Source organism: Corylus avellana, chromosome 6 (assembly GCF_965113065.1).
Source record: "Corylus avellana chromosome 6, dhCorAvel1.hap1.2, whole genome shotgun sequence".
Taxonomy (NCBI): Eukaryota; Viridiplantae; Streptophyta; class Magnoliopsida; order Fagales; family Betulaceae; genus Corylus; species Corylus avellana.
Genome location: NC_142495.1, coordinates 4,289,610 through 4,306,823, shown reverse-complemented (window position 1 = coordinate 4,306,823; position 17,214 = coordinate 4,289,610). Strand labels below are relative to the sequence as shown.

The following is a 17,214-nucleotide window of genomic DNA, read 5'->3' as shown; positions in this document are numbered from 1 at the left end:
TTCTGTCTTGTTAGCTAAAAGGGCACTTATTTGACGTGTATACGTGGGTGGATATTAACCGTCTAATAATTGCGAATTGTGTAATTGTTTTTGTAGATAGTTAGAAAAAATTATTACTAATCATAATATACAAAATGACATTATTTTTGTGTGTTTGGTATAAGATTTTCCTTTTTTTTTTTTTAATTAAAAAATGTAGGCCGGGGATACTAATTATGGCTATCATATCTGGGTGTGAGTCATGTGACCATAATAACATCTACTTGTTGAAAGCCGCACAGGAAAGGCCTAGACTGTGAGAAACGCAAGAACTCTCTCAAGTCCAACTAAACCATAGCTTGACCCAGCCTCACGAACATCAAAGATAATCTAATGCGGCTAATACTAATTAGGCATATGTAAAAATTCTCCATTGAAAATATTCGAAGCCACACTCTAGTACATGTCTCGACCACTTAAAAATTTCTTTCAATCATTCTTTTTTTCTTTTTCTTTTTTTTGAGAAAAACATAACATTTCATTCAATAATACCACGAGCATAACGCTCTTACATCACAGAGCAAAGCTCTGAAGCAACCATAGCATAAAGCTACAAGATTACCAAGTTTAGTACAATATTCGAGACCAATCTGCTAACTCATGACTAAAATCAGATTTAGTACTAGATCTGTGATAGACAGACTTAATCAAATGCATGGATAGCAATTATTCCTCGACCCCAGTGGCGGATCTAGAAATTGGAGTTACCAGGGGCGTAAAAAAATAATTTTTTTTTCTCTTTATGTATTATATATATTTTTTATAATACGGTAAATACAATCAAAAAATAAATTATACCATAATATATGTATCACAAATCAAATCAAACTCATCAAATTATCAAAAAAAAAAAAAATCAAAGTAACTATTAAAAATCTTCATCTAACGTGGTCACAAACACATAATAATTTAAACTACTTACGAAACAAACTAAGCACAATTAAATGACTACTAGTGTCTAAGAAAAATGAGTATTTTTAGTGGGCTATTAGCATACGGCTATTTCTTTTAAAAAAGCCTCAAATCTCAAAGCATAAATTACATTAGAGTCTAATCCTACATAAAAGAGACTAGAGTCTAAATTTAGCCAAAAAAAAAAAAAAAAAAAAAAAAAACTACTACATTTATCTATAAACTATGACTAGAAACACTAAAAAAAATTCACCCACTATCTTTTTTTAATAATAAACTATTATCTACTCTCTCTCTATTGATAAAATATAACTTTATTCTCTCTCTCTCTTTAATAAAAAATATCCTCATTTCTCCACATATTGACCATTTGAACGATAAAAAGAAGGCCAAGGTGCCCTGATAATTTTTTTTACTAGGGGCACCCTTCAAATTTTGATTGAAAATCCTTAATGGATTTTTTAAAAAAAAAAATTACCAGGGGCGCCTGCCCCCAGGTCGCCCCTGTGTAAATCCGCCACTGCTCGACCCTGAGAGCGAAAAGACTCTCATGCCGAAACTCTTCCTCCTCGACCCAAAGGCCAAGATAATGATCACATCCACAACTCAAAAATCTTGACCAAAACTAATTAACCCAAAGGCGACATAGATTGAGTGAAAGAAGAAAGAGCCTTATTACAAGCCTAACAAAACAGGAAAATTAAATAATACAGGGAAAAAAAAACACATGCCAAAACACAAATACATCTTAAAGAAGCAACAAAACAGGGAAATAAAACAAGAAAAGAAACAGCACACTTTGATCACGCACACGCCAGGAACCAAAAACTGAAGGGACGATGGAAGCTCATCGCGGCGGGGACTCGTCGAAAGGCCCAACAGTGGACGGTGGACGGCGAACAGGAGCAGAGAAGACCGGCAAAGCAGGACTTGAAAACAACCACAAATAAGAAAAAAAAAAGGGCAAAAAAAAAAAAAAAAAAAAAACAAGGAACCACCAAAGCAGGAAAAAAAAACAAGGAAAATGAGCACAAAGTGGGAAGACGATAGCCGGAAGGAAGCTGAACCCGTGTAGGCCGGAAACCGCCGCGTAAGGGACGTGGGAGCTCGACGCGGTGGGGACGCATGAAAGAAATCCCTAATAGTGGGCAACAAGCGGCGACACAGGTCAGCGGGGACCACAGACAAAATCCGAATCCACAAAGAGCCAAAACACAGCCAAGGAGCCCGCTGCAGAAAATGAAGGCGGGGGAAGAAAAGCGGCAGGGAAGGGGCAAAAATGGAGAAAAACAGAGGGAAAAAAGGAGCGGCAAGGAAGGGGAAGAGAGGAAGCACCGGGGCTAAGACATCAAGTAAATAACTAGCACAAAAGCGAGGAGGACGAGGGGAGGAGGGAGACAACCAAATGGCCAACCCTCCTCCCCTATATGGCTGAAGGGTTTTGCTTTTCTCTCTAGTAGCTAGAGAGAAAAGAGACGGTTAAAGTTTTTTCTTTGAGTCATTGAACCATCACCATCTATGGTAAAACTTCCATTTTGAATTTAATGAAATTGCTCTTTATTTATAAAAATAATAATATTTTTGAGCTTTATTACATTTTGAAGCCTTCTAATTATTTAAAAAATGCCAAAAATATCTAAAAGAGATTTAAGAAAGGCCAATTTCTTAAAAACAGTTATGCGGTGCAATTGTGAGTTTTACTAATTACTAATCACGTACAACAGAGTAGTTACAATTATACTTCCATAAACCCCTAAACGCCTAAAGTGGTTGGTTAGAATAAATAACTGTTAACCTTAATCACTTGTACAACCCCATCTATGACTGTAAAGAGTCATGTTATGCGACTAGCTCTAGCGTCAGACATATATTTTTTAAAAAATTGTTTTTTTTTTTTTTTTGTTAGTTAAATTTCTCTGAGTTAATATTTAATTTTTAATGCTTCAAAACTTGTTTTTGAATTAAAAACTAAAATTTATGGATGGAAGGTTAACCTTTTAGGGATTGTATCACCCAAAAGGGATTCAATCATCTTAAATTTGATGCTAATGCCTCAAATTTGGTACTAATTTAGCATATATGGAGATCCTCCATTACAAAGATTCGAAGCCACACCCTAGTACATACCTCGACCACTTGAAATTTTTTTTGAGTTATTGAACCAACACCCAGGATAGTAAGACTTCCATTTTGAATTTAATGAAATTGATCTTTATTTATAACAATAATAATATTCTTGAGCTTTGTTACATTTTGAAGCCTTCTAATTATTAAAAAAATGCCAAAAATATCTAAAAGAGGCTTAAGAAAGGCCCATTTCTAAAAAGCAGTTGTGCAGTGCAATTATGAATTTTAATAAGTACTAATGGAGTTGAGATTTTCGGCAGCCCGGGGTCATCCTAGCGTCTGCCAAATTTGACGTCCAATTTTTTTTTTTTTTTTAAATAACGTCAGATATTTTGTGCTTTTTTTTTTTTTTTTTTTTTTTGTAAAATTGAAGAGATATTAAAGGGAAATCCAAATTTGAAATATTAGCACTAAATTCAAAGTATTAGCACCAAATTTAGAATGATCAAATTCTTTTTAGATGATACAAATCCCTAAAGGAATAACTTTTCACTCATAGATTTTAGTTTTGAATCCAAAAACAAGTTTTGAGCCATTAAAAATTAAATATTAACTTATAAAAATTTAACTAACAAAAAAAAAAATACAATTTTTTTTTTTTTTAATATATGTCCTACGCTAGGCAGCCGCATAACAGGACTCTTACTAATGACCTACAACAAAGCAGTTACAGTAATAATTCCATAAACGCTTAAAACGAGAGTTATTAACCGTAACCACTCGTACAATACTAAGAAATGACTGTAAATGATTGAGGTGCTCGCAAACAGAATAAACTTGACTCAAAATCAGCTCTTTTATTAATTGAGCCGAATTTGAGTTTCAAGGGCTAGGCTTTGCTTGGCTTGTCCGTAATGTAGGGCTGGCCTCTACCACATGCGTGCAACTCTGGGCCTTAAGAGATGGGCTCAAGATTGCTGTCGAGATGGTACTCAAAAACCTCAAATTTTAATTTCATTAACCATGAAGGAAATAATGACAACCAGTAACAAAGGTCTGAATTTCTTGATCTAATAATCAAAAACATTTAAGCAATTTTAGATTGCAAACAAAAAACAAAAGAGCAATTACTTTCTACACAACTTAACATGACCCAATACTAGTTGAGCAATAAAGCCTTCTCAACAGTTTGACAGCCAATACCCAATGGCATTAAATCAGACCTCTCTTCTGTCTGGCTCCAATGGCATTAAATACTGCACTGACTTAGTACAGTAACCGACAATTTTCACTTCTTGGCGGTGTACATGGACTCCACCTTCCCATCATTCCCTCCAAGCAACATATACTTGTCCTTCCTAGTCAATCCAGTGCGCTCAAACCCCAGCATATCACCCAACACCTTCTGCACGTAATTCGCCACCTCGATCGATGATTTCCCCCCAGCCTTACACGTCATGTCCTCCGGCAACCGATCGAGGAACGTGACCTCGTAGGTGGGCCTTGGGTTCATGAAAAAGAAATAAGGGTCCCAGAACTTGACTCCACGTACGGTCGTGCCGTAGAACATGCTTTGCTTACAGTTGACTGCCACGGGGACGATCCTATCACTCATTTCTGCGAACAAAGCACTGAACCGCAGCAAGTAGGGCTCCCGACACGTGGTTCCCTCCGGGCACACCACCAGATCACCCTTTTGAAGTATCGATGAGATGCGGGCTGCGTCAGCCGCACGATCACGGGTCAAGGCAACGGCTGGGATTGGTGATAGGAACCTTGAGAGGCGGCTTACGCTGTATGTCACACAAGAAACTTTGCGTCCGAGCGCGATGGCTATTATGATTGGGTCGAGGGCTGTGCGGTGATTGCATACGTACAGGTTACCGGGGGAACCAGGGGATGGGGGAGGGGGTGGGTTTCCACGGATCACGAGATTGATGCCAAGCATGGCGTACGTGTACGGTACGATGCGCTCGGGGAGAGGGAGATTGATGTACACGCGCATGATGCAGAGGATGAATCCAAATGGGAGCCAGATGTAGGTGAGAATGGCATTGAGTGGGTCCGGGCGCTGGACTAGACGGCCATCGTGAAAGATGATTGGACTTTTAAGGCGATCCTGTGCGACTGGAGTCGCTGAATTGCTACGGTGTACCATGTAACCCTCCTGTTAAGCCACAGCCAACATTTATCATGGAACAGCAATGAAAAATAAATATGAAATATATAAGTACATACGAAAGTTGCAGACACAAAACAGCATAGCACCTCCCTCGATCCCTTTCTTTTTGTTGTTACTTCGAAAAAATAAAAAAATAAAAACAAAATATAGAATTATATTGTATTAGCACACGAATAAATCTTTAGTAACTAAGCCAAGAGATCTTAATCCTTTTATTCCCCTATTATTTCCTCTTGTTGATTTAGTAGTTCCAAACATAATTCCAAAAGACAAATTAAGGGTTCACATATCTATTGTGGTCCTCGAATTTAAGCGGTAGGCCCCAAACGGCCAACCCTATCCGTGTTTTGAAAATAAAGCTAATTAATATTAAAACTGCATGGGGTGAATGCTAATTAATCCTAGTATATAGCGCGTTAATTCGTTGTACGGACAAGCTATGCTGGCAGGTAGTTGAGGATGGTTAAGACCGTGGGTCCCGCGGGGCTCAGCTATCAAAACAAAACGTCAACGTTCTGCCCCATGCTACTTCACTCACGCTGCCACGTCAGACATCAGCCATTTTTCATTCATGGACTTGTTTTGTCTTGACAAGTTAAACAAATTGCAACAAAATTACATTATTCTTTGTTCAAACCAGCAAGAACACGCAAGAACTAAACATGTATATCATGACAATCACACAATCACATCATTCACGAACCAAGCTTTACGTTACTTTTTTAAAAAATTTATTTTAATCCGAGATATCGTAATAGTTTTTATTGTGTAATCTTAGCTGAATCCCCTGAATAGTGCACTCAATCGTTTCTTCGAAATCATTTAGCAATAACAAAACTAAGAGATTTGAGATAATAAACCGCTGAAGATAGTCAAGATGCCTAAATTTGATGAGCACAAACGATACGAACCTTGCAGATTGACATGAAATCGTGATCGGTCTTGCGGTCGCCGATCCCGAGATCGGGCACTTCCTCGCCGAACTCTTTCGAGATGGCTATCCTCTTCCATTTTCCCACCAAAACCCCGGGCTTTTTGACGAACCCCGTCGCCTTCTTCGTCTTAGGGTTCACCTCGATTTCCGTGCCCAGCACTTTGTGTCCGCCGAGAAAGTCCTTCACAAACGGCTCCACCATCACCGTCGGATTCGCCGTCACGACCACCTTCCTCTTGCACTTGTCGAACACCTCGAAGCTATCCGATCTCACATCCGCCGCGTAAAACCTGAACAGAAGATTTAAAAATCACATGTGAAACCCTAAATATTCAGGTAGAGTGGAGTTTGCTCGTTAGATTTAATACCGAGGAAGTACGGCACGCGAAACGAGCTCGATGTCGCGGATCTTGAGGCCAGAGAAGGAGATGAAGATGAGGATTTGGATCCCTATGGCTTCGGAGATGAAGAAATAGGAAATGATGACGAGAGGAAGCGAGAGGAGGAGGACGAGGCCGCGGAGGAGGCTACCGGCTTCGACGGCGACGAGCATGAAGTAGGGGAAGGAGCTACTGGAGAGGAGCAGAGTGCCATCGAGATCGGCCGCAATCGACTCGTACGAGGAACCCAAGCACTTCGTTATGGGCGGGAAGTTTCGGCTCGGTTGCGGCGGAGACATGGTTGATTTCGGCCCGATACAGAAATAGGTTACCTAACAGTTTCGCTCTGTATTTCTCGCCCGTTCTCTCTCGCTGAACACAGAGAGGGACTGGGTTCTATTTCTACGAGAGGGAACCGTTGCGTTTTAAATGAGGGGGTTGGAGTGTGAAAATACGGAATTGGGTCTTGACTTTGCTATTGCTATTGGTTGAGCTTTTATCCCCGAAGGTTACGAGCCTTAATGCATTTTTTATATCCTCACCGAAATAGTTATTTTGATAAGCTAAATTAGTGAAAAGCAATAAATAATCATTTTAATTTTTTTTTTTTTCTTTGCTGCTTTCTATATCACTTGCAGCATGAATAAATATTGTAGATTTATCCAACATATGGTTTAATTCTCTAGCACGAATGTCTACTCCAATTAAAACATCAACCCATAGATTAGAAGAATTTTAAGGACTTGGGTTTAGAATCTTATTACAACTATCGACCAGCTTTTAATTTTGTTTTCTCATAAGGTCTTTAAATAATTTTATATGAAAGAAAACAAACATTCAAAAAAACAGTATATGTTTAGAGAAAGAATAAAAAATATTTGAAAAATAATATTTAAATTAAATAGTTAAAATTGTTAGGCTGCTGAAAATACTTTTAAAATGTAGATAGTTAAAATAGAGAAAAATAATTTTTAGCTATTTTGGCTAGTAAAATTTAGTAAAGCTACTAAAATGCTTTAATGGCTCTTTTAAAATCACCTTCGTTGGGTTGGTTAATTAGTTTTGACTTCGACCATTGTTATTTAATAGAAGTGGTTTTTCGGTTTAACTAAGGCTCCAAACAAATGTTACACGTTTTTTTAGTTAAAAATATTTTTAACAAATCATGTTTTGTTAGAAATAATGATTTAAAAAAAAAAAAAAAAATTGGCGTTTGGCTTCTATGAAAAATGAGCAACAAGAAAAACAATCGAAGACCTCCGGCGCATGTCTAGCAAATTTTGATAGTTTGAAAAGAAGAAACTTAAACTTGAAAATTGGTTTATGAAATTTAAATGGGAAACAATTTTTCGAAACTAAATAGGCTTTTTCAATAGCATCAAATATTGAAAAATATGAAAAACTTTTTTCGACAAAATATTTTAGGTCGAAACAAATAGAGCCTAATATATAAAATATAGAAAATAACTTACGCTAATTACCTCTAATTATTATTATTATTTTTTTTCAAAATCAAACTAGGCTTTAGCGGATTGTATATCAACAGCTTTTGTACCTACATGTTCTATGTAGTATTAGTAGTAAGAGAGGGTGGGAATCAGTTCAGTTCAATTCGAAAAAGTCATTATCGGTCGGTTAACCGAAAATGTCGGTTAAATCGGTTAATTTACCAATAGCATTTCCATAAGAAAGTATTTAGAAAATTTCGGTTAATTTTTGTCGGTTAATTGATTAACCGTGAGCCTTTTTAATTAAGTCAATGATATTTTTAAATTGGCAAAAAATTGGTTTTTTTTTAGGGGCTAGCAAGCCTAAAATAACTTATTAAACAGGTTTTTTTTTTTTGCACTAAGATCAATATTGGGGGCCCAAATAATAACTTTTCTGTACAGGCCTGGAGCTTTAGCGAGTGTAACACTTTTCTAACATATATTTTTAGTGAAAAGTTCTTTATGTTCTCATTGTTTTAAATGTTCACAAATTGGTTACACAAGCTTTAAGGAAGGCACACTATGTATTTTCACATATATTTTCAGAAGTAACTTCGAATAATAAATAAAGAGATTAAAACTTTTGTATTAATGGAAAATTGCAAGATATAAAATTGATTATCTACATAGAACCTACTACAAATATGGGTAAATTCAGACAATCACAAACCTTGGCAAATATATGTTACTATGCATGTTTGGTTTAGCTCAGCTAACCGATAAAAATAATTTTATATCGATTAACCGAACCGAAGCGATTTCGGTATAAAAAATTTATACCAATTTTCGAACTACAAAAGTCGGTTGACGGTTAATTTCGGTTTGGTTATCGTTGGTAGGCAGTTGGTAATCGCTAGACAGTTAATTTGCCCACCCCTAGGACTCAGGGCATGTTCGAGAAGTGTTGTAAAATAGCACTTTTTAAGTCAAAAATAACTTTTTAGAAAAAAAACTTTATTTTTCAGTTTTTTTATTTTAAAAAAAAAAAACCGTTTTAACAAATTTTAGAATAAAAAAAAAATATTTATTTATTTTTTAATGTTTTTACCAAACATACCAATTTTTTTTTTTTTAGCACAATTTTTTAAGCAAGCATGTTCTTATATATATAGTGTCATCATATTATATATTGAAGCAATGCATTACAAGCAAAAAGTGTTTTTTTCTTTCTTTCTTTCTTTCTCACACTTTCTTAAATATGGTAGACACTACAGTAAATAAATTTTTTTTTTAAAAGTATTAAATACTCTACTATAAACGAAAATAACTCAACAGTAATTACATATTATTAATAAATAATTTCATATTTGAAGCAATTAATTGGAAGTACAGGAATTATTTTCGCTTGAAAAAAAAAACACTTAGAATTGATGAGACATTGGAATGTTGATTCCAATGTTGGTGAGAGTGGTAATTGGGTTGGATGATGTTTAGAAGCTGTTTTTTTTTTTTTTTTTCAGCAATTTTATTGGTGTTAGTAGGTGGGGTACTTTCTTGTTTTAGAGGATAATAACCTTCTAGTTGCAGCCTTTTAATAACGCTTTGATTACTTGTGGGATTCTTGCAAGGAATTAGTTGTTGGGACGGGGGGGTTTGTTTGGAAATTAGGTAAAATATCAATGATTTTTAATTTCTAGCCGCCTAAGAAATTCAGGTCACTAAAAGGAGTTGAGGGGCTTCAAATTCATTTGGCTTATGTGCCGACAAAAAAAAAATATATATATTATATGTACTTTAGCTAAAAAATAGACAATATTAACTAAATTTAATTAATATTGACATTCTATGTGGTCGGCTGGAATGCTAGTCGCTAGACAAGTGTAAACCGGCCATCACGGCATCACCTCAAAAAAGGAACAGGCAAACAAACACTGCCCTATGATTTAGGGCAAATCAGCTAAATATTCTTCCCCTAATGCTTTCGTCACTGTGGGATTGATTGTCAATGTACCTGTACTACACTTTTCCTTCAAATTGATGTCCCTCTCACTCTCCAATTCCCATGGTACAACTTACAAGCCACCATTTTTTTATTAGAAGCTGCTTTTTTTAGATAGGAATTTATTAAGGTAGATGGAAATAGGTTAAGGTGGACAATTAACCCAAGACTCAATATTAAATTACCATTTATTTGAACATTTTAAATTAATATTTTAGAAATTACAGTTATAATAAAAATAATATTATAAAAGTAAGAACTACATGAAAGGCAATCCCACATAAAATTTTGATTTATATGTAATTAAAATCTTAATAAGAATTTAATCCAATATATAGGTCTGTATCATGCCCTTTTATTGATATGGAAATGAAAAAAACACTTGGGTCAATCCTAGAAATACTTTGATTTTCAATAATTTGTTGTTGAGAAAGTTTTTTGTAGGCCTACCTGTCCGTTCAAGTAGGTAGGTATTAAACATGTATTCTCCATATTAACTCTCTTATATTTGATGCGGATCTCTATCCTTATAAGTTACAAACTCACGTGACAATTTTTATTTTATGAAGAAAAAAATATTAAATACCATTTATATTTTGATGACTGACATAATAAGTGCTATCGGCAACTAACGGCAACTAACCGAGTAGCAATATGATAATAGATGCATAGTTAATGGTTTTCAAACATTAAATTGAGGAATTAAAAGCCATCACATGCACCGCCTTTTTGGTTAGGTGGATGCAGCGTCCACCAACTTCACCAATAATACTAGTAAAGACCCCATCACTCCTCTTCTTTCTTTTTTTCTTTTACAACATATGTATTTATTTATACTGTTTTGTGTTTTTTATTTTTTATTTGTTTTAAAAAAATGAGAGAGAAATAAGAGAGTCAAGAAACTTCTGGTTCTCTGTTTCACTACTGTGATTTGGTTGGAGTCCGTTCACCAATCTCTGCTTTAGTCTTCTTAGAATTTATACTCGTGGAAAACTTTGAATGCTATATTTTTTATAATCCGTGAAGAAAAGGGAAGATAGGTTTGTCAGAAGTTGAGTTGGTATACTTGTGACTTCAAAGTCTTCATAACTACCCAATGTTCTTAGGTCCCTAAAATCAAATAATCAGTTTGTAGCCATATGATGCTCTAACAAACATGTCTTTAAGGGTCCACAAAACAAAACACAAAGATTAAAGATGAAAGACAAGAGGAGTAGTTCTCAGGCTCTGCTCTTGAATGGGATGGCTCTGATAACTATCAGGTGGTAAACGGCAGCAAGTGCAGCTCCAATGAACGGCCCCACCCAGAAGATCCACTGAAGCACGCAGACGCAGCAAACATATCATACGCTCTTCAGTTATATATAATCACATGTCCACGCATCCAGAAGTAAATGAATGTAAACTGTAATCACAAGTCAACACTTTTTACTCACCTGGTCGTCCCATGCGTGGTCCTTGTTGTAGATGATGGCAGCCCCAAGGCTCCTGGCAGGGTTGATGCCTGTTCCAGTTATGGGGATGGTTGCCAAGTGCACCAAAAACACTGCAAACCCAATCGGAAGTGGTGCCAAGAGCTGCGGTTTAACTCAAACAATGAGTCGTTTAAGAACCACATCATGTTTGGAAGGCAAGAAAGTATACATATAATACATTATAGAATGTTCGACTTAAAACATTCAAAGTGGTCACCATCTTCTCATAAAGGCTTATACCAATGATCATGACAATGCATTTGTTGAAACAATTTTGTGTGTGTCCATACAAACACGCATGTATCCCACTCACACCTAGCCCATAAGCTTGGGGCCCTCCTCCTTAAATCATCCCATTAGATTGGGAATCTACCCGGAAACAAAATATACTTTGTTAATTCCATCAACAGAGTATTAATAAAGACTTGTGGTTCCTTCCATATTTTTTATTCCCATACCATTGAAGCCACATCACCACAAATTATTAAGCGACAAAGGGAATGAAAGAGACCATTAGTTGAGAGGTTTGGTTTTTAATCTACACTTACAGTAGGAGTCACTGTTGTATACCGTGACAATCAAAATGCTAGACATTTGACTAAAACCCAGATGAATTATGAGATGACCAAGAATATTGATGTTAGACCCCACCTTCTTCATGATATTGTATCTTAGTGAGATGTTACTGTAAAGAAAAATGCTACAGCATACACTTCCGCAATCATGTCGATTAAAAAAGTCCCAGTACTCAAGTTCATACACTGTTCAGACTTAATTGGAACATGTAGCACGAGTAATGCCTTTAGGATTTTTGGAGGAGACATCTTAAAGGAGATTTTGTGTCATTGATCTAAACAAAATTCAAACTAAGATGGAGATTTGTGGTGGCTTGAATGGTGTGACTGTGAGGTGCACCATGCCACGCCAAATAATAGCTTTTAAGTCAACATTTTGCAACCAACTTTATTGCTATTCTGTCCTGTATCAGTTTACATTGAAATTTGAATGCAGGTCTTTATTGTCATGTCAGTTTTTCATTAAATGCAAAACCTGCCCAACTTAGGAATTAGAATCCTCTCCCGTTCATTTAAACCGGAGAATATCCAGTTCGTGGCCATGCATACTGACTTGGCTTTAACCAACTTGCTCTAGCCAACTTTGTCTTTATATGTATGTAGGGGTGTATAGTGCTTTTCTCAGTGTGTTCTGTATCATGGCAAAGAGAGGAGTCCAATCAAAAGGTTCCCTTACCATGTTGTGAGACTCAGGCTTTTAGTATATTGAGGCTTTAAGGGTATTAGGCTGGGGATTTGAGTATTTCTCACAACCTTAGTATACTCCATCACTTGTCAGTCAAATTTCTCCATGATTATATCCGCCTGCATGTAGGCAATGTTGACTGTTGAGCCACATTAGTATTGTGTCTCGTGTGTAATTGATTTATTTCTTTTTCCTCTTCTATACTTATTTGTCATTCAAAGTCTTAATTTGTAGTTAAAAATGTATGCATAGAAAAAGAAGAAAGAAATAGGGTAATACTTACAGGTACATGGGAGTCTCGTGCATTTCTCTTAGCATCAGTTGCAGAGAAAACTGTGTAGACAAGAACAAAAGTGCCAACAATCTCAGCCCCAAGGCCATCCCTAATGCTGTAGCCATCGTTCACTACATTGGCTCCACCACCCACCATTTCATATTGTGTTTTTTGGAATCCCTTCACCACACCAGCACCGCAGATTGCACCAAGGCATTGCATCACTATGTAGAATAGTGCTCTTGTCAGAGAAAGCCTCCTTGCAAGGAAGAGACCAAATGTCACAGCTGGGTTGATGTGTCCACCTGGACAAACCATGGACACAAGGCACATTATTAAAAATCAGACAAAGGTGAACAGCTTATTAAGTGAGAAAATGGAAGAGTTAATATGTATTTGATTCCTCGTTCCTCCAATTTTCTCAGAGTCCAACCAAATGTTAAGAACAGTCCCAATGGAAAATCTCAGATATTCTATTAGACCCTTTTTTTTAAAAAAATAAAAATAAAAATTGAGTAAACAAATAAAAACAAAAATGTAATCGAATAAATCGATTAGAAACAGATCCCTCAAAATCCATATAGCCTAACCTTTTTTTTTTCCCTCAGTTTTCATCAGCAAACAAACAGCCAAATAGAGAAAGAAAAAGTCATTACAAAAAACGACCAACCCTCCCCCTGATTCTCAAAAGACACAAGAGTAAGGCATAGCAAATTAATGTATATATATATATTAAAAAAATCTTAAGAAAGCTACCCTCGTTTTAACATGTTTCTTTTCTTCAGAGTTAAAGAGAGAGAGAGAGAGAGAGAGAGGTCTAACCTGAGATACCAGCAGTGCAATAAACAAGGGCAAAGATCATACCCCCAAAGGCCCAAGCAATGCCCTGAATACCAACAGAGGCGCACTTGTTGGGAGCTCTGGAAACACCCATGACAGTGAGGAGAGTGATGTAGAGGAAGAGGAAGGTGGCGATGAACTCGGCGATCCCAGCCCTCCAGAAGGACCATGACTGGAGCTCACCGGGCTCGAACAGTGGAGCTGGCGGTGGCTCCTTGTAGTCCTTGTCCGTCTGTGCCGAGGTCCCTATGGGCTGCCTCTCTGGGAACTTGCTCGCTCCTTCTTTCACATCCTCTTCTTTCCCCTCCATTCTTTCTTTGCTTCTTCTGCTATTCTCTCTCTCTCTCTCTCTCTGATAAAGCTTAAAGCTTAAGCTTGAAAATGTGAGCTTTGCGGAACAAAAGCTGAGTGGAATGATTATATAGAAGACAGAGTAGTCAGTCCCTACTAATCATCGGCAAAAAACACTTCCATTAGCCGATTACCTTAAATTAAACGAAAAAAAAGGAACACGTTAGTACATGTTAATTTTTAACGTGAAATGATAAAATACTTTTAAGTTAAAAAATAAATTTACTTAGATTAAAAAAAAAAAAAAGTTGGATTTTCTAAAGAAGAAACCTTAATTAAATTTTAAAGATAATTGGTATTAATAAAAAGTTATAAAAAGATGGGTTTTTCTGTGGGTTAATCAGAAGTTGCTTCTGGAAAGTGCAAAAAGGTCGATTAGGAAAAGCGGGGGATACTGTCACAGTGTCAGGATGCTGGGCTGTCCTTGTCTCTTTGCAGCCATTTTTACTCCTTAAAATCTCACTGAGATTATTATCTAGAAGATTAGCCTGTTGGGTTATAGTAATACAACCCAAGTGTCTAAAAAGAGAGACAAAACGATCACAACCGTATTGCCCGGCGCTATTTCATGAACCACCGTGATTACAACGCAAATCCGCCCTTTCCTTACTCCGCTCGATCATGTGGGCTCCGTTCGGCATTTGATCGTTACTATTTAGTGAATAATAACCGTAGTAAAAATTAATTGACTTGAAAAAAACAAAAAAAAAAGTTCGGAATGAAAAAGTAAATAATTTTTTTTACTTAAATAATAATAAAAAAATTATTAATATAATATAAAAAATAAGAATGTTAAAAATTAAATTTTTTAGATAAATAGTAACAAACTCTAGCCAAAGGGTGCCGTGGATTCTAGACCTAGACTTGGGTGTTTCAGAGATGATTATGGCCGCAAGAATAGGGTTGCCCCTGGTGGCTTGAAGCAGTAGCTCACCGTAGCTACATTTAAATATTTTACTATAGCTTTTTTAATAAAAAATTAATAATTGTTGTTTTTTATTTTGAAAAGCATATTAGTGACAAATTTCGTTTGATTCAAAATTAGAAGAGTTTTTAACATTTAAAAAGTAGAAAAGGGGCTTTTGAAAATTTTGCTACACATGCCCTTTATTTTCAATCAAAGTACACAACTCACATCACTGCTGGTACTCTTCTGGTCTTGTGCCCCTCCTCACATGCAATTATGGGTCCCTTTGTCAATTATGAGTAATGTTAGGGGTTTTTTTATTTTTTTTTATTTTTTTTATTAGTTTAACTTAACTTTTAAAGTTATTATTGAATTTGCGATCGATTATTATTAAATTTTGATCAAATTATAATTAACACAATCTTACATATTGTCCATATGAATATACTTAACTACAATAGTAATATGTCTTTCCTTTATTTTTATTTGTTTTATTTAATGTTTCAGAACTAATTAAGGGTTTACGGTACCAAATAGAAAAAGAACATAAAAATGATTAATTGGATGAGAGAGACCCTGATTCATCAAGAATAAATATGAACTATGGAGCTTGATTTAAAATAACATATGTTTTGGATTGTTCAATCATTGGATTCATTGCGTTTGTTTATTTAATTGCATAGTAATTAAATTGGTTTACTATAATCTTTTAAAATAATCACTAATATGTTCGAGACCTTGATCATACATTTGTAAAAACGTCTCAATTGGCAATGGATCATAGTCCAATAATTTTTTTTTTACGATACAAACCCTGAAAGTCATTTCTCAGCTACTCTCATCGAAAAACAATTTCAAGAGGAAGAGAGAGTAGATCTCTGCTCCCTCCTCTCCATTTTCCCTTATACTCTCCACTCTTACCCTCTCCACCCATTATGGTTTTTTCTTTTTTTCTTTGTGTTTGTAGGTGTTCTCCGACCGGATCAACAACTTCAGTTTCTTCGCTTTGTGTCCGTCCACATTTCACCGTGTAGTGCTATTCATCTTCTCTCCGGCCGCTGTTGCTACTTGTTGGTTGTTTGATTATGTTTTTTTTTGTTTTGAATAAGAGATTTCTTATCTCTAGATATGCTATCATGATCAGCAAGGTGGAATAATTAGGTGTGATGGGTTATTTTTCACTTCTTGTATAGTTCGGAGTGAGAAATTATCTCTCACTGTTAGTTTAAATAAACTTTGTTTGAAAATTTGGCTACTCATGTCTTAAATTTAGTTTGCTTTGAGCAAATCTGCTATTTTACTATATTTATATATAGGTTAACGAAAGATTGAAGTCATATATAGCATTTGATTGTAAGAATTTTTGTTTGTATCTATGATTTTGTAACCTCATAGCATGTGGCTATAATTTTGTAGAACTTTATGTTTTGTGTTATAAGAGCTTTTTATTTTATTCTGTAAAAATTTTATGCTCCTAATCTTTCAATTTTAATCAATGAAATCCTCATATTTCACCTGATTGATAATCTGTTAATAAATAATGAATAAAGAAGGACAAGTTGACAATGGCTCATTAACTTCCAAAATTGACTTTATTTAAAAATAAATAATAAATAAAAAAGAGGCACACGCACGCGCCAATTGGATATGGGCTTGCCAAAGTTTATTTTTGGCCTGGTGTAGACGTACTTGACTTGACCTTGAACCGGGCTCGGGCCAGCACTTTGAATGCTAATTTATGAGGTTGGACTGGTCCAACCCACCCATAATTTCTTACAAAAGTAACACTGAAGATACATGAGGATTTTTTATTTTTTTCGAGATGAACACATGATGAAGCTGGTAACGGTGAAAGTGGTTGTTGTAAAGCAGGTAAAAGCTGACAACTATTTTCTTTTATAGGTAGTCGTTAGAGTAATTTTACTGTTTATTGTAATGGTGACATGGCAGGAGGACAAGTTTCATGTAATGCATCATTTGGCCTAGGGGTGAAATTTAAAACCACCTAACCGTAACCGCTAACCGTTATTACCGTTAATCGCTAACTGTCTAATCGCCTAACCGCTTTAAAAGTGGTTAGTAAAAATCGCTAACTGCTTAGGCGGTTGCGGTTAGTGGGTTTTGGAAATTCACTAACCGCTACCCGCTAACCGTTTTTTTAAAA

General features: G+C 35.8%; 2 protein-coding genes across 2 annotated transcripts; both read right to left on the bottom strand.

The window, feature by feature from the left end:
• Positions 1 to 4,013: 4,013 nt before the first annotated feature.
• LOC132187517 (putative glycerol-3-phosphate acyltransferase 8) lies at positions 4,014 to 6,932 on the bottom strand. Its single transcript, XM_059601856.2, has 3 exons — positions 6,503 to 6,932; positions 6,112 to 6,424; positions 4,014 to 5,185 (listed from the first exon to the last, which is right to left on the bottom strand). Exons 1-3 carry the CDS (start codon positions 6,811 to 6,813, stop codon positions 4,307 to 4,309), a joined length of 1,503 nt encoding a protein of 500 aa, XP_059457839.2. The 5' UTR covers positions 6,814 to 6,932; the 3' UTR covers positions 4,014 to 4,306.
• Positions 6,933 to 11,006: 4,074 nt separating this feature from the next.
• PIP1B (plasma membrane intrinsic protein 1B) lies at positions 11,007 to 14,249 on the bottom strand. Its single transcript, XM_059600960.2, has 4 exons — positions 13,775 to 14,249; positions 12,962 to 13,257; positions 11,380 to 11,520; positions 11,007 to 11,259 (listed from the first exon to the last, which is right to left on the bottom strand). Exons 1-4 carry the CDS (start codon positions 14,100 to 14,102, stop codon positions 11,164 to 11,166), a joined length of 861 nt encoding a protein of 286 aa, XP_059456943.1. The 5' UTR covers positions 14,103 to 14,249; the 3' UTR covers positions 11,007 to 11,163.
• Between the last annotated feature and the right edge of the window lie 2,965 nt (positions 14,250 to 17,214).

Excerpts from the sequence above, each read along its gene's own strand:
- LOC132187517 (XM_059601856.2), bottom strand. The coding sequence starts at position 6,813 with ATGTCTCCGCCGCAACCGAGCCGAAACTTCCCGCCCATAACGAAGTGC. Across the intron at positions 6,425-6,502 it reads TCGCGTGCCGTACTTCCTCG|GTTTTACGCGGCGGATGTGA; the intron begins GTATTAAATCTA and ends TCTTCTGTTCAG. Across the intron at positions 5,186-6,111 it reads ATTTCATGTCAATCTGCAAG|GAGGGTTACATGGTACACCG; the intron begins GTTCGTATCGTT and ends GTGGCTTAACAG.
- PIP1B (XM_059600960.2), bottom strand. The coding sequence starts at position 14,102 with ATGGAGGGGAAAGAAGAGGATGTGAAAGAAGGAGCGAGCAAGTTCCCA. Across the intron at positions 13,258-13,774 it reads TTGCACTGCTGGTATCTCAG|GTGGACACATCAACCCAGCT; the intron begins GTTAGACCTCTC and ends TGGTTTGTCCAG. Across the intron at positions 11,521-12,961 it reads CACGAGACTCCCATGTACCT|CTCTTGGCACCACTTCCGAT; the intron begins GTAAGTATTACC and ends GTTAAACCGCAG.